Consider the following 23,367-nt stretch of genomic DNA (forward strand, 5'->3'; position numbering starts at 1 on the left):
ACCAATCCTGCTGCACAGCGGAACGAATCTACACTATCCCGACGGAAGCGGAGGATCGGAAGGGTCCGGATTAACTAAGGGGGCACAGTATGTCGCAGCACGGAGACGCCGCAGCACCCGGCGACGCTAATGCAGCTGAAAGACAGAGTGTCGATAGAGAGTCCGGCAGTGCAGCGGTGCAAGGAGTGGCGCCCATCATGCCGGTGCTGATGCCATATACCCCGGGTGGCCCGTGGCTTCCAATGTATGAAGGTGAGCCTAATACCCTTGACGATTTCAGAGAAAAGATGCTGGCCCATTTTGACATGTTCCCCGTGGGTGAAGTTCAGCGTGTTAGTCTCCTGATGATGCAGTTAAGTGGCCATGCTAAGCGAGAAGTCACAGCATGGGCAGCTGATCTAAAAGGCACTGTTGAACGCATATTTGCTGGATTAAAAGCTACATTTGAAACCACTGCCAGCAGCAAAGCTAAAGTACGATTCTTTAATTGCAAACAATAAGCTAATGAGGGCGTGAGAGACTTTGCCTTAAACCTGCAGGAAGCCCTTAAATCACTTACACTGGCTGAACCCATTTTTAACACCGGAGCCGATAAACTGCTAAGAGATCAATTTATTGATGGACTCTACACCCCTTCTAACCGGGGGCATGCGAGCATGCTTGTTTTTAAGAACCCTGAATTGACATTTGCCCAATTAAAAGAGAGCGCTATACGTCTCCAGCTGGCAGAGGCACCTCGGGATCAGGATCCTGCACAACCCATGGCAGAGGCACCTCAACAACAGGGAGTGCCGGTGACATCAGCTATGTCCGGGGCCATTGCTAAGCCCCTGGGGCCCAGTACTAATGAGGCTCTTCAACAAAAGCTTGACTTTTTAACTGATGTTGTTGCTTCAATGGCTAAAACCATGCAGGAGATGAGAGAACCCAAGATGGAGTTGGCAAACCATAGAGAGGATGTTCCATGGATGAGACCCCGGAAATACCCGACATGGAGAGGACGACCCCGCGACCGCTACCAACCGGATGGACAGCCCATTTGCCGCCGTTGCCAGCAGCCAGGCCACTTTGCACGAGATTGTGATTTAAACGGGAATCCCCTGGGAATGCGGTCCGCTTCGCAGGAATGAACTTTCAAGGCCCAACACCCTGGCACGACAGGTACATCGGAGGACGATCCATTATCCCTATCGTGCTGGACGGAATTCCCCTCAACGCTTTGCTGGACACAAGTTCCCAGATTTCATCTATACCGTATATCCTTTATAAGAGGTACTGGGCTGATGCAGATATTGATAAAGGGCCCTCTGATGTTGAACTAGATATATGGGCCAGTAATGGTAAGTTGGTACCGAAACTAGGATTCAGGGAGATGACCATAAAGATTGGTAAAGTAGAATTGAAGAAACAGGGTATAATTGTTGTTGATGTTGACCGGCGGAACTGTGAACTAACTGTATTAATAGGAATGAATGTGTTAGAGAACTGCTTTTCCGAAGTTATTTCTGTCTTACAGCAAATTGCTGAAACTGCCCAATCCTGCCAGCAGAGAGTTCTCTGGAGGGAAATAAAATTATTGATGTTAAGGCAACAGGTAGAAGTTGCAGGTGGAGAAATCGGCAGTGTGAGGGTAAGTGATCCAACGTCTATTGTAATCCCACCAAAAAGAGAAATGCTGGTATGGTGTAGAGCAGCCATTGGTACTAAGGGACGAGATTATCAAGCCTTAATAGAACCAGTGTACACCGACAGCAGGCCCACTATACTCACAGCACGAGGGGTAGTCAAGGTACACCGGGGACGAGTGCCGGTACGACTTTTGAACTGTGGAGAGGAAGAGGTCACTTTGCCAAGGTATGCTACAGTGGCAAAGCTATATACTGTTGACAACAATGCCATCACAACCATTGAGCCCTTAGAACCAACCTGTCAGGTGGAAGTCAACGGCTCAGATGGAGAATTGGAGGATTGGTGCCAACAGCTACACGTGGGCATAAATTCAACACCTACCCATCAAAAACAAGGGGTGTATAGGCTAGTGACGGAATATGAACAAGTCTTCAGTAAACACCCATTGGACTTCGGACGGATAGAAGGGGTAGAACACACAATCCCTACCGGTGACCATCCCCCAATAAAAGAAAGATGTAGACCCATACCGCCCGCTCACTATCAATGTGCAAAAGATATGCTGAGGGAGATGAAACAGGCCGGGGTAATAAGAGACAGCTGTAGCCCCTGGGCGGCCCCTCTAGTGATTGTCAAAAAAAAAGACGGAACCATGAGAATGTGCGTAGACTACCGGCAGATTAATAACATCACCCATAAAGACGCATACCCCTTGCCTAGGATAGAAGAGTCCTTGACCGCTTTGAAATCTGCTAATTATTTTTCCACCTTAGACTTAACAAGCGGGTATTGGCAAGTCCCTGTGGCTGAGAGAGATAAGGAAAAGACGGCATTCACCACACCAATGGGTCTAAGTGAATTTAGTCGCATGCCGTTCGGACTCTGCAATGCATCCGGTACCTTCCAGCGGCTGATGGAATGCCTCGGACACAAGAACTTCGAGACCGTCCTCCTGTACCTAGATGATGTGATCGTCTACTCAAAGACTTACGAACAACACTTAAAAGACCTGGCAGAAGTGTTCGAAGCCTTATCCAGGTATGGCATGAAAATCAAGCCATCCAAATGTCACCTTCTCAAGCCAAAGGTACAGTACCTGGGACACATCGTGAGTTCGGAGGGAGTAGCACCGGATCCTGAGAAAATAACCGCCATAAGGGATTGGCCGAGACCTACCAGCGCAAAAGAAGTGAGGCAATTCCTGGGATTGGTGGGTTACTATCGCAGATTTATAAAAGGATTTACCAAGTTGGCAGCACCTGTTGTGAATTCTGTGGCAGAGTTCACTCCTGTGGTCACAAGTGGTACTTCGGCTGATTCTCTCTGGGAGCTTCCGTTTGTGGAGGAAAGTGGTACTGCAGCTTCTGAGTTTCCTCCCTCAGGTGATCTGGTGAGGTCGTTAGCTGCTTCTCTACTTAACTCCACCTGATGCTTTGATCCATGCTTCCTGTCAATGTTCCAGTGTTGGACTTGTGTTTCTCTGGATCTTTCCTGTGGCCTGCTGCTCTGCATAGCTAAGTGCTTCTTTGCTATTTGTTGCTATTTTTTCTGTCCAGCTTGTCTATTTGTTTTGCTGGAAGCTCTGGGACGCAAAGGGTGTACCTCCGTGCCGTTAGTTCGGTACGGAGGGTCTTTTTGCCCCCTTTGCGTGGTTTTCTTTAGGGTTTTTGTGTAGACCGCAAAGTTATCTTTCCTATCCTCGTTCTGTCTAGAATATCGGGCCTCACTTTGCTGAATCTATTTCATCCCTACGTTTGTCTTTTCATCTTACTCACGGTCATTGTATGTGGGGGGCTGCCTTTTCCTTTGGGGTGTTTCTCTGGGGCAAGGTAGGCTTATTTTTCTATCTTCAGGCTAGTTAGTTTCTCAGGCTGTGCCGAGTTGCATAGGGAGCGTTAGGCGCAATCCACAGCTGCCTCTAGTTGTGTTTGGAGAGGATCAGGAATTGCGGTCTACAGAGTTTCCACGTCTCAGAGCTCATTCTATTATTTTGGGTTATTGTCAGATCACTGTATGTGCTCTGATCGCTATGTACATTGTGTTTCTGAATTGCCTTTCATAACAGTACAGGAAGCCAAAAGTACTAATGATTCTCAATAGAGGGAAAAAAGAAGTTCTGAGACCATTTTTTTTCCTTTGCACTGTGATTTGTCTTTTTTTTCCCCTAGACATTTGGGTGGTTCAGGACACAGGTGTTACAATGGACATTAAAGGTCTGTCTTCTGAATTGCCTTTCATAACAAGCACCCTTGCAAGACGCCTTGGTAGGGCAGACGAAGAAACCTTCAAACCGAAACCCTCCTTTCCAGTGGAACGACGAAAGGGAAGACTCCTTTGAACAACTAAAGAAGGCACTAACCGGTGGAGAGGTTCTGGCATACCCAGATTACCATCAACCTTTCATCCTCTACACCGATGCCAGTAATGTGGGACTAGGAGCGGTGCTGTCACAAAAGCAAGAAGGTCGGGAGAAAGTCATCGCCTTTGCAAGTAGAAAGCTCCGGCCTACTGAAAGAAATCCAGAAAATTATAGCTCCTTCAAATTGGAACTACTGGCAGTAGTTTGGGCTGTGACTGAACGTTTCAAACACTATCTGGCCGCTGCAGAATTTATTGTCTATACTGACAACAATCTGTTGACCCACCTGGACACAGCCAAATTAGGTGCGTTAGAACAGCGATGGATAGCCCGGTTATCTAATTACAACTTCAAGATCAAGTATCGAGCAGGTCGCAAGAATGGAAATGCCGATGCCCTATCCCGGATGCCACACTTGAGAGATGTAGAAGAAGAAACGGGGGAGCTTGAAGAAATTGAACTACCAGCCTTCCATCATCCCAAGGCAAAACATCATCAGTCGAGTACCTATCAGAAACAACAAGAGGTGAATTTTAATCCGTTAGCACACCATAGATGGGCTGACACCCAAGACAGCAATCCGGCTGTGAAGTTGGTGAAGGAACTGTTAACTGAGCAAAGTGCATATCCCGATGAGGATGCCCCAGAAGAGACGCATCAACTCTGGAAAGAGAGAGGCAAAATGTTCCTTTATCAAGGGAAGCTCTGTAGAAGGTACACCAATCCGAAAACACATGAAGCTTACCATAATGGTGCTGGTCACTTTGGTTGGAAAAAGTTAGAAGTACTTCTAAGAGAAAGATTTTATTGGGTCGGGATGAGAAAATCAATCGAACAGTGGTGCAGAAATTGTGGCCCGTGCAACCTCAGAAGAAACGATCAAAAGAACCAAAGAGCACCACTGCAGCCCATAATCACCAAACAACCACTTGAACTTGTAGCCCTAGACCACGTGAAGTTGACACCAAGCCGGTCCGGCTATGTCTATGCCTTGACCATCGTGGACCATTATTCACGCTTCTTGGTAGTAGTACCCGTAAAAGATCTGACAGCAAAAACAGCAGCCAAAGCGTTCCAAACGTACTTTTGTAGACCCCATGGATATCCAGAACAGGTTCTCACTGACCAAGGTACAGCCTTTGAATCAGAGATCTTCAGAGAATTCTGTAATATGTATGGTTGCAAAAAGATCCGGACGACGGTTTATCATCCACAAACAAACGGCTTATGCAAGAAGATGAACCATATTGTAATAGACCTACTAAAGACTTTACCTGAGACAGAAAGGAAACAATGGCCAGAGAAATTGCCTGACTTGGTGGATCTGTATAATCATGTCCCGGTGAGCTCCACCAACTGCACCCCAGCTTACCTTATGCGTGCAAGACCCGGCCAATTACCAATCGATCTAGAAATGGGAATTCTGAAACCAGACGCAGACGTTCAAGACTCCAATTGGGATATCATACGGCAAAAGCAGTATCGCCAAGTGCAAGAGAGTGTGGAAAGAAGCCTTCAGCAAACTAGAGAAAGACAAGAGCGAACTTTCAACCAGAATGCTCTAGCGACCCCATTAAGACCAGGTGACCAAGTGCTCAAGAGAAATCGTCGAACCAATAAACTAGGCAATCAGTGGGAAGCCGTACCCTACACAGTTTTACCAACAAGAATGGATAATCCTAAAATGTGTCTCATTAGCAAAAACGGAGGCTTAACATCTGTACTAGTGTCAAGAGACAATCTTAAATTATGTCCGGAAGCATTGAAAGAGCCAGAAGTTGTCCAGCCAGAACCAGAAGTTATTCAACCCATACAGGTTCAACCAGTAAAGGAAAAAGAAGAGGAAATGTATCACACCTGTATAGGAGACTTTCCCAAAACCCTACTAACATACCATGGTGCAGTAGTGGTTCCCATGGTGGCCTTTTACCCAACACCGAACCCAATACCAGAAGTCCCAAGACAGGAAGAGGCTGACCGCGTACTACGGGAGGTTCCAGGCCAGGAAGAACAGATTCCTGATCAGAGTAATCCCATTCACGGTGGACTTGCCAACTCCATAGTCGTGGAATTATCTTTAGCAGAGCGGGCAGATACTACATCCGCAGTAGACAGTAGTACACCACATGAAGAGACACCGCTATTACGTAGATCACAGCGTAGTACCCAGGGTCAATTACCGGCCAGGTATGCGGATTACCAACTATAAAACTATAGTCATTGTTATCATTCTGCAACGTTTAAGCCCAGTACCTACAGAGACTTGTCTGTATGAACTTCTTGCATATTCTTGAACTTTTTATCAGCCCGGAGGCACTAAATCAAAGCTCCGGAAAGACTGCTTTTTGAAATTTGCTTTTTGCTCTTTTTGAACTTTCTTTAGACTTTATATTGGTAACTCCGTTGGAAAAATGGAACTAAATTCCAGGACACAAAGTGCAGTGCCTTTCCTAGTACCTTCAAGGATAGAACTGTATTAATGGACGCTATTTGAAGTGACTTTTTACATAACTCTATTTTTGTTTCCTTGAGTGGTTTTTGTAACTTTTCGTTTTTAAGATTCTGTACATATTAATTGTTATTTCAAAATGTTATCGTTCCACAGTCCCGGAGTACTGTTCTTAACTAAGGGGGAATGTGGCACCCCTAGGGGTATTTGCCACAAAAATAGTTACTGACACTAAATACAAGTACTAAGATAGCAAAACTGCACTACCACCTCCGGCCAGAAGGGGGAGCTCCAGAGACTCCCCTTGATCCATTCTGGTCTGAGAGAAGAACTGGCAGTTGGGCTAAGGAGCTGAAAGTGAGAGGTCATACAGCTGAATTTCTAACAGCCCTGTGACTGTTTCCAGGCCTAAATCACCGGCCTGAGGAGAAAAGGGATAGAGAAAAAGGACATTGTGAGAACCGGGTAGCATTAATCACTACCCAGAACAGGTGCAAAGACGGATACCGGATCCGTGGCTGTATTCATTATATATAATACAGCAACCGGAAAAACGTGAGGTGATATCAGCTTCACTAGGGCCGGACGCAGCAACAGACACAGAGTTCAGCGGTACTCCCGGAGGGGGTAAGCCGATAAAAGGACTCGGGTTGCCCGTCGAACCAGGACCCGGAGGAGACAGATTGGGCCAGCAGCCAGTTCACATACAGCAGCAGGGCCACACAGAAATTGCGTACAATAAGAGGCGAAGACCCCGGCAGGGTCAAAGTAATTCAGAGTTCCCATACAGACTCCGGTGACAGGACTGGTTGTAAATCCCTTTATGTTGAAGTAAACAGGTTAAACGTTTCAGTGCCTCAGTCTTTCATTTGGACAATAGCCATCTATCCAGGATCGGGATCGTCACCGCTGGGAGAACCTGCTGCTGATCAAGTAAGTGCCTGTCCCCTCACGATACCCCTTACACTGTGCATTGCCTGAGGCCACAGCACCGGGTCAAGCCACCCGTGACATCCCGCTTAAGAGACAGACCCCATTGGTCCGGTGCTGGGTATCCTGGTCTCTTGGGCGTCACAATTACATATCCTCATCAGAATATTCTATACATTATTTCCGTAGAACATTCCAAAGAACATACTTCTTTACCAGAATATTCTGTATAAACACAGCTTCATTAAATGACTTAATCCCTTTCTGGAACATTCCATAGAACACACACGACTAGAACATTCTACGATATCCTGGATATCAATTCACCAGAACATTTCATACAACACACATCTTCACCAGAACCTTCCATACAACGCACATCCTCACCAGAACATTTCATACAACACACATCCTCACCAGAACATTTCATACAACACACATCCTCACCAGAACATTTCATACAACACACATCCTCACCAGAACATTTCATACAACACACATCCTCACCAGAACATTTCATACAACACACATCTTCACCAAAACCTTCCATACAACACACATCCTCACCAGAACCTTCCATACAACACACATCCTCACCAGAACATTTCATACAACACACATCCTCACCAGAACCTTCCATACAACACACATCCTCACCAGAACATTTCATACAACACACATCTTCACCAGAACCTTCCATACAACACATATCCTCACCAGAACATTTCATACAATACACATCCTCACCAGAACATTTCATACAACACACATCCTCACCGGAACATATCATACAACACACATCCTCACCAGAACATTTCATACAACACACATCCTCACCAGAACATTTCATACAACACACATCCTCACCAGAACATTTCATACAACACACATCTTCACCAGAACCTTCCATACAACACACATCCTCACCAGAACATTTCATACAACACACATCCTCACCAGAACATTTCATACAACACACATCTTCACCAGAACCTTCCATACAACACACATCCTCACCAGAACATTTCATACAACACACATCCTCACCAGAACCTTCCATACAACACACATCCTCACCAGAACATTTCATACAACACACATCCTCACCAGAACATTTCATACAACACACATCTTCACCAGAACCTTCCATACAACCTGCATCTTCACCAGAACCTTCCATACAACACACATCCTCACCAGAACCTTCCATACAACACACATCCTCACCAGAACCTTCCGTACAACACACATCCTCACCAGAACCTTCCATACAACACATATCCTCACCAGAACCTTCCATACAACACACATCCTCACCAGAACATTTCATACAACACATATCCTCACCAGAACATTTCATACAACACACATCCTCACCAGAACCTTCCATACAACACACATCCCCACCAGAACATTTCATACAACACACATCTTCACAGAACCTTCCATACAACACACATCCTCACCAGAACATTTCATACAACACACATCTTCACAGAACCTTCCATACAACACACATCCTCACCAGAACATTTCATACAACACACATCTTCACAGAACATTTCATACAACACACATCCTCACCAGAACATTTCATACAACACACATCTTCACCAGAACCTTCCATACAACACATATCCTCACCAGAACATTTCATACAACACACATCCTCACCAGAACCTTCCATACAACACACATCCTCACCAGAACATTTCATACAACACACATCCTCACCAGAACATTTCATACAACACACATCCTCACCAGAACATTTCATACAAATCCTCACCAGAACATTTTATACAACACACATCTTCACCAGAACCTTCCATACAACACACATCCTCACCAGAACATTTCATACAACACACATCCTCACCAGAACATTTCATACAACACACATCTTCACCAAAACCTTCCATACAACACACATCCTCACCAGAACATTTCATACAACACACATCCTCACCAGAACATTTCATACAACACACATCTTCACCAGAACCTTCCATACAACCTGCATCTTCACCAGAACCTTCCATACAACACACATCCTCACCAGAACATTTCATACAACACACATCCTCCCCAGAACATTTCATACAACACACATCCTCACCAGAACCTTCCATACAACACATATCCTCACCAGAACCTTCCATACAACACACATCCTCACCAGAACATTTCATAGAACACACATCCTCACCAGAACATTTCATACAACACACATCCTCACCAGAACCTTTCACACAACACACATCCTCACCAGAATATTTCATACAACACACATCCTCACCAGAACATTTCATACAACACACATCCTCACCAGAACCTTCCATACAACACACATCCCTACCAGAACATTTCATACAACACACATCTTCACCAGAACCGTCCATGCAACACACATCCTCACCAGAACATTTCATACAACACACATCTTCACCAGAACCTTCCATACAACACATATCTTCACCAGAACCTTCCATACAACACACATCCTCACCAGAACATTTCATACAACACACATCCTCACCAGAACATTTCATACAACACACATCCTCACCAGAACCATTCATACAACACACATCCTCACCAGAATATTTCATACAACACACATCCTCACCAGAACATTTCATACAACACACATCCTCACCAGAATATTTCATACAACACACATCCTCACCAGGACATTTCATACAACACATATCCTCACCAGAACATTTCATACAACACACATCTTCACCAGAACATTCCATACAACACACATCTTCACCAGAACATTTCATACAACACATATCCTCACCAGAACATTTCATACAACACCCTTCCTCAGCAGAACATTTCATACAACACACATCTTCACCAGAACATTTCATACAACACACATCCTCACCAGAACATTTCATACAACACACATCTTCACCAGAACCTTCCATACAACACACATCCTCACCAGAACATTTCATACAACACACATCCTCACCAGAACATTTCATACAACACACATCCTCACCAGAACATTTCATACAACACACATCCTCACCAGAACATTTCATACAACACACATCCTCACCAGAACCTTCCATACAACACACATCCCCACCAGAACATTTCATACAACACACATCTTCACAGAACCTTCCATACAACACACATCCTCACCAGAACATTTCATACAACACACATCCTCACCAGAACATTTCATACAACACACATCCTCACCAGAACCTTTCACACAACACACATCCTCACCAGAATATTTCATACAACACACATCCTCACCAGAACATTTCATACAACACACATCCTCACCAGAACCTTCCATACAACACACATCCCTACCAGAACATTTCATACAACACACATCTTCACCAGAACCTTCCATGCAACACACATCCTCACCAGAACATTTCATACAACACACATCTTCACCAGAACCTTCCATACAACACATATCTTCACCAGAACCTTCCATACAACACACATCCTCACCAGAACATTTCATACAACACACATCCTCACCAGAACATTTCATACAACACACATCCTCACCAGAACCATTCATACAACACACATCCTCACCAGAATATTTCATACAACACACATCCTCACCAGAACATTTCATACAACACACATCCTCACCAGAATATTTCATACAACACACATCCTCACCAGGACATTTCATACAACACATATCCTCACCAGAACATTTCATACAACACACATCTTCACCAGAACATTCCATACAACACACATCTTCACCAGAACATTTCATACAACACATATCCTCACCAGAACATTTCATACAACACCCTTCCTCAGCAGAACATTTCATACAACACACATCTTCACCAGAACATTTCATACAACACACATCCTCACCAGAACATTTCATACAACACACATCTTCACCAGAACCTTCCATACAACACACATCCTCACCAGAACATTTCATACAACACACATCCTCACCAGAACATTTCATACAACACACATCCTCACCAGAACATTTCATACAACACACATCCTCACCAGAACATTTCATACAACACACATCCCCACCAGAACATTTCATACAACACACATCTTCACAGAACCTTCCATACAACACACATCCTCACCAGAACATTTCATACAACACACATCTTCACAGAACATTTCATACAACACACATCCTCACCAGAACATTTCATACAACACACATCCTCACCAGAACATTTCATACAACACACATCCTCACCAGAACATTTCACACAACACACATCCTCACCAGAACCTTCCATACAACACACATCCCCACCAGAACATTTCATACAACACACATCTTCACAGAACCTTCCATACAACACACATCCTCACCAGAACATTTCATACAACACACATCTTCACAGAACATTTCATACAACACACATCCTCACCAGAACATTTCATACAACACACATCTTCACCAGAACCTTCCATACAACACATATCCTCACCAGAACATTTCATACAACACACATCCTCACCAGAACCTTCCATACAACACACATCCTCACCAGAACATTTCATACAACACACATCCTCACCAGAACATTTCATACAACACACATCCTCACCAGAACATTTCATACAACACACATCCTCACCAGAACATTTCATACAACAAATCCTCACCAGAACATTTTATACAACACACATCTTCACCAGAACCTTCCATACAACACACATCCTCACCAGAACATTTCATACAACACACATCCTCACCAGAACATTTCATACAACACACATCTTCACCAGAACCTTCCATACAACACACATCCTCACCAGAACATTTCATACAACACACATCCTCACCAGAACATTTCATACAACACACATCTTCACCAGAACCTTCCATACAACCTGCATCTTCACCAGAACCTTCCATACAACACACATCCTCACCAGAACATTTCATACAACACACATCCTCCCCAGAACATTTCATACAACACACATCCTCACCAGAACCTTCCATACAACACATATCCTCACCAGAACCTTCCATACAACACACATCCTCACCAGAACATTTCATAGAACACACATCCTCACCAGAACATTTCATACAACACACATCCTCACCAGAACCTTTCATACAACACACATCCTCACCAGAACATTTCATACAACACACATCCTCACCAGAACATTTCATACAACACACATCCTCACCAGAACCTTCCATACAACACACATCCCTACCAGAACATTTCATACAACACACATCTTCACCAGAACCTTCCATGCAACACACATCCTCACCAGAACATTTCATACAACACACATCCTCACCAGAACCTTCCATGCAACACACATCCTCACCAGAACCTTCCATACAACACATATCCTCACCAGAACATTTCATACAACACACATCCTCACCAGAACATTTCATACAACACACATCCTCACCAGAACCTTCCATACAACACACATCCTCACCAGAACCTTCCATACAACACACATCCTCACCATAACCTTCCATACAACACACATCCTCACCAGAACATTTCATACAACACACATCCTCACCAGAACATTTCATACAACACACATACTCACCAGAACCTTCCATACAACACACATCCTCACCAGAACATTTCATACAACACACATCTTCACCAGAACATTTCATACAACACACATCTTCACCAGAACATTTCATACAACACACATCCTCACCATAACCTTCCATACAACACACATCCTCACCAGAACATTTCATACAACACACATCCTCACCAGAACCTTCCATACAACCTGCATCTTCACTGCTGACGGATCCTCACATCCCTCAGAATTCTCTATGGCATAAAAAAGTGACCCCCCCATATTGCCCCATTTATCATGAATATAATGGCCTATCATCTCGTATTGAGCACATTCTTAGGGTAAATTGCCGCAGTGAGATTTACCGCTGGACGGTGATGGATGACTTACCATGCATCACTCTGATAGCCGCGCTCTGCAAAGAGGAGGAAGGAAATGTCAGGAGAGCAGTAAAATGTATGGAAATAATAATGTTTACTAAACAGACAGCGCGGCGCGTTACATCATATCACAGAGAAAAGACACAGGCTGCCGATAGACGCCGCGCGCTGACTATGATTGGTCTCTGTGCAGCCAAAAAGTCATAAATTCAGTGCAACCAAATATTTACCTCCCCTTTCCCTCAAATGTTAGATGCAAAGGAATAAAACTGCGGCTCGGTGGGATCCATAAAATCTATTCCTGGCTCCTCCATCCTGCTGAGTTGCTATTTTGTTATTCTGGAAGAGAAAATCTCTGGCAGCTCAGCCATATGAGGACTTTATCAAACAGATCCCGTATCTCAGCTTACTGTGTGATACTAGGGCAATGGCTAAGTTACATGCAATTGAGCATAATATACCATCCAGAGGCGTAGCTAGGGGTTCAGCTTTGGGGGCAAACTACAGTAGCACACCCTATTTGTGGCTTCAGGTGAATTTATCTGTGTGGCACAAAAACTGTCTGCTTTTACTACCCATCATAGTAATGCCAGCACTGTGCCTCTTACAAAGTAGATTGCCCCCTAGATGGTAAATTTTTCTCCTAGAGAATATTAATGCCCTGTGTAAGTGCCCCAGAAAAAAAGCAGTACCCATGTTTTGCTGCTAAAAAGTACTAATGCTCCATGTGCATCTTTGACAGTCACAATACCCGGAGTGCCCCTATAACAATAATACTTTTTAAATGCCCACTTAAGATTTAATAATGTCTACTGAGTCCCTCCATGTACAGCTTCTCAATATACATTATGATGGGTCCACATCTCCCCTATACACAGTATAAGGAAGATGGGCCCACAGCTCCCCTATACACAGTATAAGGAAGATGGGCCCACAGCTCCCCTATACACAGTATGATGGGCCAACAGCTCCCCTATACACAGCGTGGTGGGCCCACAGCTCCCCTATGTACAGTCTGATGTGCCCACAGCTCCACTATACACAGTATGGTGGGCCCACCGCTCCTCTATACATAGTATGATAGACCCACAGCTCCCCTATACACAGTATGATAGGCCCACAGCTCCACTATAAACAGTATGAGGGACCCACAGCTCCCCTATCCATAGTATGATGGGCCAACAGCTCCCCTATACACAGAGTGGTGGGCCCACAGCTCCCCTATACACAGTCTATTGTGCCCACAGCTCCCCTATACACAGTATGATGGGCCTACAACTCCCCTATACACAGTATAATGTATCCATACCTCCCCTAAAACCAGTATGATAGGCCCACAGCTCCCTATCCACAGTATGATGGGCCCACCGCTCCTCTATACACAGTATGGTGGGCCCACCGCTCCTCTATACATAGTATGATAGGCCCACAGCTCCCCTATACACAGTATAATGCATTCACACCTCCCCTAAAAACAGTATGATAGGCCCACTGCTCCCTATACACAGTATGGTGGGCAAACAGTTCTCCTATACACAGTATGATGTGCCCACAGCTCCCCTATACACAGTGTAGTGGGCTCACAGCTTCCCTATACACAATATGAGGGACCCACAGCTCCCCTATACACAATATGATGGGCAAACAGTTCCCCTATGCACAGTATGAGGGACCCACAGCTCCCCTATACACAGTGTGATGGGCTCACAGCTCCCCTATACACAGTATGGTGGGCCCACCACTCCCCTATACACAGTATGGTGGGCCCACCACTCCCCTATACACAGTATGGTGGGCCCACAGCTCCCCTCTACACAGTATTGTGGGCCCACAGCTATCCTATATGCTACCCTATTCACATTATGATGGACCTACAACTCCTTTATACAGAGTATTATGCACCCATAACTCACTCATAAACAGTATGAAGGGCCTACAGCTCCTATATACACAATATATTGGGCCCATAGCTCCTCTATATATAGTATGATGGGCCCACAGCTCCCGTATATACAGTATAATGTCTTCATTGCTCCCCTTAAAAACAGTATAATGACCCCCACAGTAGTCCCTACACTGTATAATGGCCCCTACAGAAGAACCCGCACTATATGATGGACCACTCAGTAGTCCCTGCACTTTATGAGGGCCCCTGTGAGATGGCCCCCACAGTGATGTTTTATGTGGTTGTTTTTACAGCACTTTTAGTATGCTAAGGTTATGCCATAAGTAAGAACGATTAATTTGAAACACGTACAGTATAGACCAAAAGTTTGGACACACCTTCTCATTTAAAGATTTTTCTGTATTTTCATGACTAAGAAAATTGTACATTCACACTGAAGGCATCAAAACTATGAATTAACACATGTGGAATTATATACTTAACAAAAAAGCGTGAAACAACTTTCTTCACAGTAGCCACCTTTTGCTTTGATGACTGCTTTGCACACTCTTGGAATTCTCTTGATGAGCTTCAAGAGGTAGTCACCGGGAATGGTCTTCCAACAATCTTGAAGGAGTTCCCAGAGATGCTTAGCACTTGTTGGCCCTTTTGCCTTCTGCTGTCCAGCTCACCCCAAACCATCTCGATTGGGTTCAGGTCTGGTCACTGTGGAGGCCGGGTCATCTGGTGTAGCACCCCATCACTCTCCTTCTTGGTCAAATAGCCCTTACACAGCCTGGAGGTGTGTTTGGGGTCATTGTCCTGTTGAAAAATAAATGATGGTCCAACTAAACGCAAACCAGATGGAATAGCATGCCGCTGCAAGATGCTGTGGTAGCCATGCTGGTTCAGTATGGCTTCAATTTTGAATAAATCCCCAACAATGTCATCAGCAAAGCCCCCCCACACCATCACACCTCCTCCTCCATGCTTCACGGTGGGAACCAGGCATGTAGAGTCCATCCGTTCACCTTTTCTGCGTCGCACAAAGACATGGTGGTTGGAACCAAAGATCTCAAATTTGGACTCATCACACCAAAGCACAGATTTCCACTGGTCTAGTGTCCATTCCTTGTGTTCTTTAGCACAAACAAGTCTCTTCTGCCTGTCCTTAGCAGTGGTTTCCTAGCAGCTATTTTACCATGAAGGCCTGCTGCACAAAGTCTTCTCTTAACAGTTGTTGTAGAGATGTGTCTGCTGCTAGAACTCTGTGTGGCATTGACCTGGTCTCTAATCTGAGCTGCTGTTAACCTGCGATTTCTGAGGCTGGTGACTCGGACAAACTTATCCTCAGAAGCAGAGGTGACTCTTGGTCTTCCTTTCCTGGGGCGGTCCTCATGTGAGCCAGGTTCTTTGTAGCGCTTGATGGTTTTTGCCACTGCACTTGGAGACACTTTCAAAGTTTTCCCAATTTTTCGGACTGACTGACTTTCATTTCTTAAAGTAATGATGGCCACTCGTTTTTCTTCACTTAGCAGCTTTTTTCTTGCCATAATACAAATTCCAACAGTCCATTCAGTAGGACTATCAGCTGTGTATCCACCAGACTTCTGCTCAACACAACTGATGGTCCCAACCCCAGTTATAAGGCAAGAGATCCCACTTATTAAACCTGACAGGGCACACCTGTGAAGTGAAAACCATTCCCGGTGACTACCTCTTGAAGCTCATCAAGAGAATGCCAAGAGTGTGCAAAGCAGTCATCAAAGCAAAAAAAGGCTACTTTGAAGAGCCTAGAATATAAAACATAGTTTCAGTTGTTTCACACTTTTTTGTTAAGTATATAATTCCACATGTCTTAATTCATAGTTTTGATGCCTTCAGTGTGAATAAACAATTTTCATAGTCATGAAAATACAGAAAATGAGAAGGTCTGTCCAAACTTTTGGTCTGTATTGTAGGTCTTTTTCATTACCTTACCCCAGCACGACATGTCTGTCTGTACAAAAAATGTTAATTAGAACGATATAAATAAACCATTTTGGATTCCTGGATCATGTAGTGGATTTAATCCTAATGTAACTAATCAAATTCACTGCTCTAGATAACCAGGGAATGGAGAGTTAATAAAAACAACTATTCTAGACCACCAGGGAATATAAATAATCTAATTTATTACCCTAGTTCTCTGACAGACGTAAAATGTATCTACGGTAACTCACACCCTTAGACCATTAAGGAATATAACATTTATAGACCACCAGGAATGTAAAATTGCTCATAAACTACCGTGGACCACCAGGAATTAAAAATGAATCTCATTCACAATCCTATAATACCACAAAATGCAAAAATAAATCTCAGAAACTACTCTGCAAAATGTAAAGTTTATCTCATTCGCTATCCTAGACCACCAGGAATTGTGAAATTAATGTAATTCATTACCCTAGACCACCAGGATTGTAAAATGAATCTCAATCGCTACCCTAGGCCACCATGAAATGTACATTGAATTCTATTTACTACTCAAATTACAGGGGCTTACGAAATTAAAACTGTCTACTTAGCTTGTGGGTGCGACCATGTTTGGACCGGTGCTAGAGGGGGGCCCTCCAAAGTCAGCGTCTATTTCAGCTGGATGTGTGTCTGAGGACTATGGATACCCCTTCTCACATGTAAAGCGCCATGGAATAAATGGCGCTATAATAATAATAATAATAATAATAATAATAATTATACCATGAAAGGGGACTAAGATGTGGAATATTATACCAGGAAGGGGCACAGGATGGTGGACATTATATATATAAGGGGATATAATGGAGGACATTATACCAGGAAGTATAGGGGACATTATACCGGAAAGGGACATGGGAAGGGGGAAATTTATTACTAATAGGGGCCTAGGATAAAGAAATTATACCAGGAAGGAGCGTAGAATGGGGATATTGACTAGGATCAAGGACCTTATTACATGGCAGGGTAAACACGCATATCTTCATAGGATAAGGAATGCTACAAAGGTTCATACATCTGGCAAACATGTAGGTGGGGGCCCAGGTCCACATTTTGCACCAGGGCTGGATAGAGATAGATAGATAGATAGATAGATAGATAGATAGATAGATAGATAGATAGATAGATAGATAGATAGATAGATACATAGATAGATAGATAGACTGGTTAAGTGCTGGAGGGGAGATATGTGTCACTACGCTTAATGGTGTCAGGGATATGAACTCAGAGTTTTTTTCCTCCAGCACACTAAGTGATGTGAGGGGTTAAGCTAATTTAGATAATGGGCTGGCTTTTAAGAGGACATCCATAGAGCGGGTGGGAGGATGTCCACCTTATCTCCACCCCAGAGTGTTGTCTGAGGCTTAAATAGCTGGGCTACAGAGGCAGTCTTGTTTCAGCAGGGCTGGAGAGAGGATCTCCAGTGGTTTGTGTCCTGAGAAGGAAAGACTGAACCTGTGTTGCTCCAGAGCGGGCAGCTACTCACAAGTGTATCGACTGTGAACAGCATTTTTTTTCCTGTTTTTGCCTGAAAGGTTGTGTTTTATTTTCCCCTTCTTGTTGGTTTATGCAACCATATTATAAACCAACTGAAGATTTAAATATATAGTGTTCCTGTTTTCTACCTCCATGTACTACTGAACTACTGAGTTGAACTACCACAATAGATAGATAATAGATAGATATAGATAGATAGTTAGATAGATAATGGATAGATAATAGATAGAAAGATAAATAATGGATAGATAGATAATAGATAGATGATAGATAGATAATAGATAGATGATAGATAATGGATAGATGATAGGTAGATAATGGATATATAGATATATAGATAGATAATGGATATATAGATATATAGATAGATAGATAATGGATAGATGATAGATAGATAATGGATATATAGATAATAGATGATAGATAATGGATAGATGATCGATAGATAATGGATAGATGATAGATAGATGATAGATAGATAGATAATGGATAGATGATAGATGGATAGATAGATAATAGATAGATAGATAATAGATAGATAGATAGATAGATAGATAGATAGATAGATAGATAGATAGATAGATAGATAGATAATGGATAGATAGATAGATGTTACTGAAGTGACAGAGAATCAATCTAGTTAAACAATGGACGACCTTGTTGAGAACAAGCCCACGTACGTGCAGCCTCAGAAGCTTTTTATGTGGTTTTTCTGTTCCTGGACAGTAATAAAGCATTGATGAAATAAATCTTGCATGGTAACCGCTGCTCCATTCCTGATAATGACTTTCCTAAAATAATCCTCACACCGGAGTCAGACGTCATATTTCCTGTCGATGTGGATTCACTATTTATTTACCTGACTTCTTCTTTTTTTTCTTTCCACAATATATGATAAGCACGATGATGAGAGCGATGAGCAGTAATCCTCCGAGAGACCCGAAGACGGCAATCAGGATGATGTCCGTCTGACTCAGTGAAGAGCTGCTCCCTAAAAAAGACAATAATGTGTAATTCTTCCCCCACAAATGGATAACACAGAAAGCGCTCCATAATCCGACGATGGGATTGGTGGCGGCCACTTAGAGCTGAAAGTTTAATTCCAGGTCCAGACATGTCTTTTCTTGGACGGACAATTGTGTTGGTTTGCATCACCACCAGATTAGACCTCCTAGGACACCCCTGGCCCCGAGGACAACCCTGGTTGGAGGATAACCTAACCAAGAGCCAGACTTACCTGGGATATGTTCCCTTACGGTAATGCTGACGGTAGCGGATTGCGGTTGGGTCAGAGTCTGTATTGAGGCCAGACAGGTCAAGCTGATGTCTTCTTCTGGGCTAATCTCAAAGGTGCTTATAGCGGTCACAAAGTCATTAGCTGCAGTGGTGTAACTAGTGGAGTAATACAAAGTATCTGCTGCGGTATTATTTATCTGCCAGGTGATGGTTGGCGCTGGGTACCATTGCGCTGCTTGGCAAATCATGGTGACATTGGAGTTCGGCTTCACAATGACACTTCCATTTGTTATTTGAATGGAGCCATTCACTGAGGAAGAAGAGAAAGATATTTAATACGGAAGGTAGACAAGTGCATAGGTGGATAGATAGGGAGATAGATGATAGATAGACAGATAGATAGATAGATAGATAATAGATAGATAGATAGATAGATAGATAATAGATAGCTAGATGATACATAATAATTACTGTAGATGAGAATAGATATATACAATGCCTTGCAAAAGTATTCGGCCCCCTGGAACTTTTCAACCTTTTCCCACATTTCATGCTTCAGACATAAAGATACCAAATGTAAATTTTTGGTGAAGGATCAACAACAAGTGGAACACAATTGTGAAGTTGAATGAAATTTATTGGTTATTTTAAATTTTTGTGGAAATTCAAGAACTGAGAAGTGGGGCGTGCAATATTATTCGGCCCCTTTACTTTCAGTGCAGCAAACTCACTGCAGAAGTTCATTGTGGATCTCTGAATGATCCAAAGTTGTCCTAAATGCCTAATGATGATAAATATAATCCACCTGTGTGTAATCAAGTCTCCGTATAAATGCACCTGCTCTGTGATAGTCTCAGGGTTCTGTTTGAAGCACAGAGAGCATCATGAAGACCAAGGAACACAACAGGCAGGTCCGTGATACTGTTGTGGAGAAGTTTAAAGCCGGATTTGGATACAAAATGATTTCCAAAACTTTAAACATCCCAAGGAGCACTGTGCAAGCGATCATATTGGAATGGAAAAAGTATCATACCACTGCAAATCTACCAAGACCCGGCCGTCCCTCTAAACTTTCATCTCAAACAAGGAGAAGACTGATCAGAGATGCAGCCAAGAGGCCCATGATCACTCTGGATGAACTGCAGAGATCTACAGCTAAGGTGGGACAGTCTGTCCATAGGACAACTGTAATAGAGTGCAGGGTAGACTATGTCACCACGGAACAGACAGACCAACTGTTGGGGGGAATTTATTAACAGGGACAATATTCTCCTCGCAGGGAGAAAACAGTAGAAAATGAACTGAAAAGATAACGGTGCAAAATATATGGGAGTCAAACAGTGTAACAGAATTAAGCGGGATTTCTTGAGGAAAAGGACACTTATCAGTCTGATGAGGACTTCCTTGAAGGGTCGTCTTCTCCAACGTAGGCACCGAGTAACAGTGGCACTTGTCGTCCCTCTGTTGTCCGTGTGCTGAGTAGTCTCTAGGAGCCCGCTGGGGTTTCGGGAGTTAATGTGTTATGCACAGGCTCTGAGTCTTTAGCTTTTGAGGCACAGCCTATCCTGGGAAAACGATGCTCAGTCTATTATTAAGTCTCTTAACAGGAACCAGGGGCTCTGCACTGATACCGTCGGTACCAGGGGTCATAGTCTCTGCACGGGCCACTGTCTCTGCACGGGTGTCAAGGCGCCCCTCTCCAGTCACAGCAGAGTCTGCTTTCATGTACTCACAAGTCGCAGTCTTTCTGGGCAATCTCCCTGCATTTGTCCTCTGACCTGGAGCCTTCTATCCTCCCCGGAGCGCAGCTGCATCCTGCCCTGACCACTGCACACGCTGCTCTGCCATTTGCGTGCGTGCCTTTCCCGCTCTCTGCCCAGCTTCCTTCCTGCCCCGGTCTCTAAGTCTGCCCCCCGGGGAACCTGTAGCACAGCTCCATGGTTACAGGCACGGAGCAGAGAAGGTAAACGCCCCCGGACTCTTCTTGTGTTCCACCTCCTTACACAACAATCACTGCACCAATCTGGCCTTTATGAAGAGTGGCAAGAAGAAAGCCATTTCTCAAAGATATCCATAAAAAGTGTCATTTAAAGTTTGCAACAAGCCACCTGGGAGACACCAAACATGTGGAAGAAGGTGCTCTGGTCAGATAAAACTAAAATCAAACTTTTTGGCAACAATGCCAAACGATATGTTTGGCATAAAGGCAACACAGCTCATCACCCTGAACACACCATCCCCACTGTCAAACATGGTGGTGGTAGCATCATGGTTTGGGCCTGCTTTTCTCCAGCAGGGACAGGGAAGATGGTTAAAATTGATGGGAAGATGGATGGAGCCAAATTTAGGACCATTCTTGAAAAAAACCTGTTGGAGTCTGCAAAAGACCTGAGACTGGGATGAAGATTTGTCTTCCAACAAGACAATGATCCCAAACATAAAGCAAAATCTACAATGGAATGGTTCACAAATAAACGTATCCAGGTGTTAGAATGGCCAAGTCAGAGTCCAGACCTCAATCCAATCGAGAATCTGTGGAAAGAGCTGAAAACTGCTGTTCACAAACGATCTCCATCAAACCTCACTGAGCTCGAGCTGTTTGCCAAGGAAGAATGGCAAGAATTTCAGTCTCTCGATGTACAAAACTGATAGAGACATACCCAAAGCGACTTGCAGCCATAATCACAGCAAAAGGTGGCGCAACAAAGTATTAAGTTAAAGGGGCCGAATAATATTGCTGGCCCCACTTTTCAGCTTTTTAATTTCCACAAAAATTTAATGATGTTGCAGCTTATAGCTTGGGCAGATGCCGTCTGTACCGGAGCGAAACAGCTGAGGGAAATCTCAGAAGCAGTGCGCTTGGAACAGGAGTATGCTATGTCACTGCAAAGTACAGTGTAGAAGGGCAGGTCGCCTGGCTTCAGGGACAGAAATTCTCTGGCCTGGGGTGAAACAGACTAAGGAAGGACAAACCGTAGCAGAGTTGAATTGGGAGGACTCAGAGGAACTGTGTGGCATGGTCCGACCCGGGTGTGTGCTATGGGACAGAAAGGAAAGCGCAGGAAAGAAGTAGAGATGTGTAATGCGAATCCTTTTGTTAATACTGCGAAGAATCTGGATGTGCTGCGTATAGGAAATAATAAAGTTGTTTATTTGAACGTTGAACCGGACTGTGTCTCAATCTTTATAACACCGACTGATGGAAGCCTACAGCAAAATAGAGGTGACCCTGACGGCGCAGAAAGTGGAGCCACAGGTTAGCAAAGTAATAGAAAATGTTTTCATGTAATGGGAGGCCAGGGCACAGATACACCGGAGTGCTCGACCATGACTACTGCCCTGGTCGTGCCCCTTACAGATAGATAATAGATGATAGATAGATAGATAGATAGATAGATAGATAGAT

General features: G+C 43.8%; 1 protein-coding gene across 6 annotated transcripts in view; it reads right to left on the reverse strand.

The window, feature by feature from the left end:
- Positions 1–23,367, reverse strand: part of IGSF5 (immunoglobulin superfamily member 5) — a 104,986-nt gene that overhangs the window by 23,876 nt on the left and 57,743 nt on the right. For all 6 annotated transcript variants that reach the window (XR_011319752.1, XR_011319751.1, XR_011319750.1 and 3 more), the window contains 3 exons: positions 19,963–20,271; positions 19,585–19,716; positions 13,338–13,362 (listed from right to left, as the gene is read on the reverse strand). Coding sequence is in view for 3 of the 6 variants with exons in the window: in XM_069760720.1 (XP_069616821.1) it covers positions 13,338–13,362; positions 19,585–19,716; positions 19,963–20,271 (466 nt within the window). In the remaining 3 variants the exon portion in view is untranslated. The remainder of the gene's footprint in view (positions 1–13,337; positions 13,363–19,584; positions 19,717–19,962; positions 20,272–23,367) is intronic.

This window comes from Ranitomeya imitator, chromosome 3 (genome assembly GCF_032444005.1).
Source record: "Ranitomeya imitator isolate aRanImi1 chromosome 3, aRanImi1.pri, whole genome shotgun sequence".
NCBI classification, from domain to species: domain Eukaryota; kingdom Metazoa; phylum Chordata; class Amphibia; order Anura; family Dendrobatidae; genus Ranitomeya; species Ranitomeya imitator.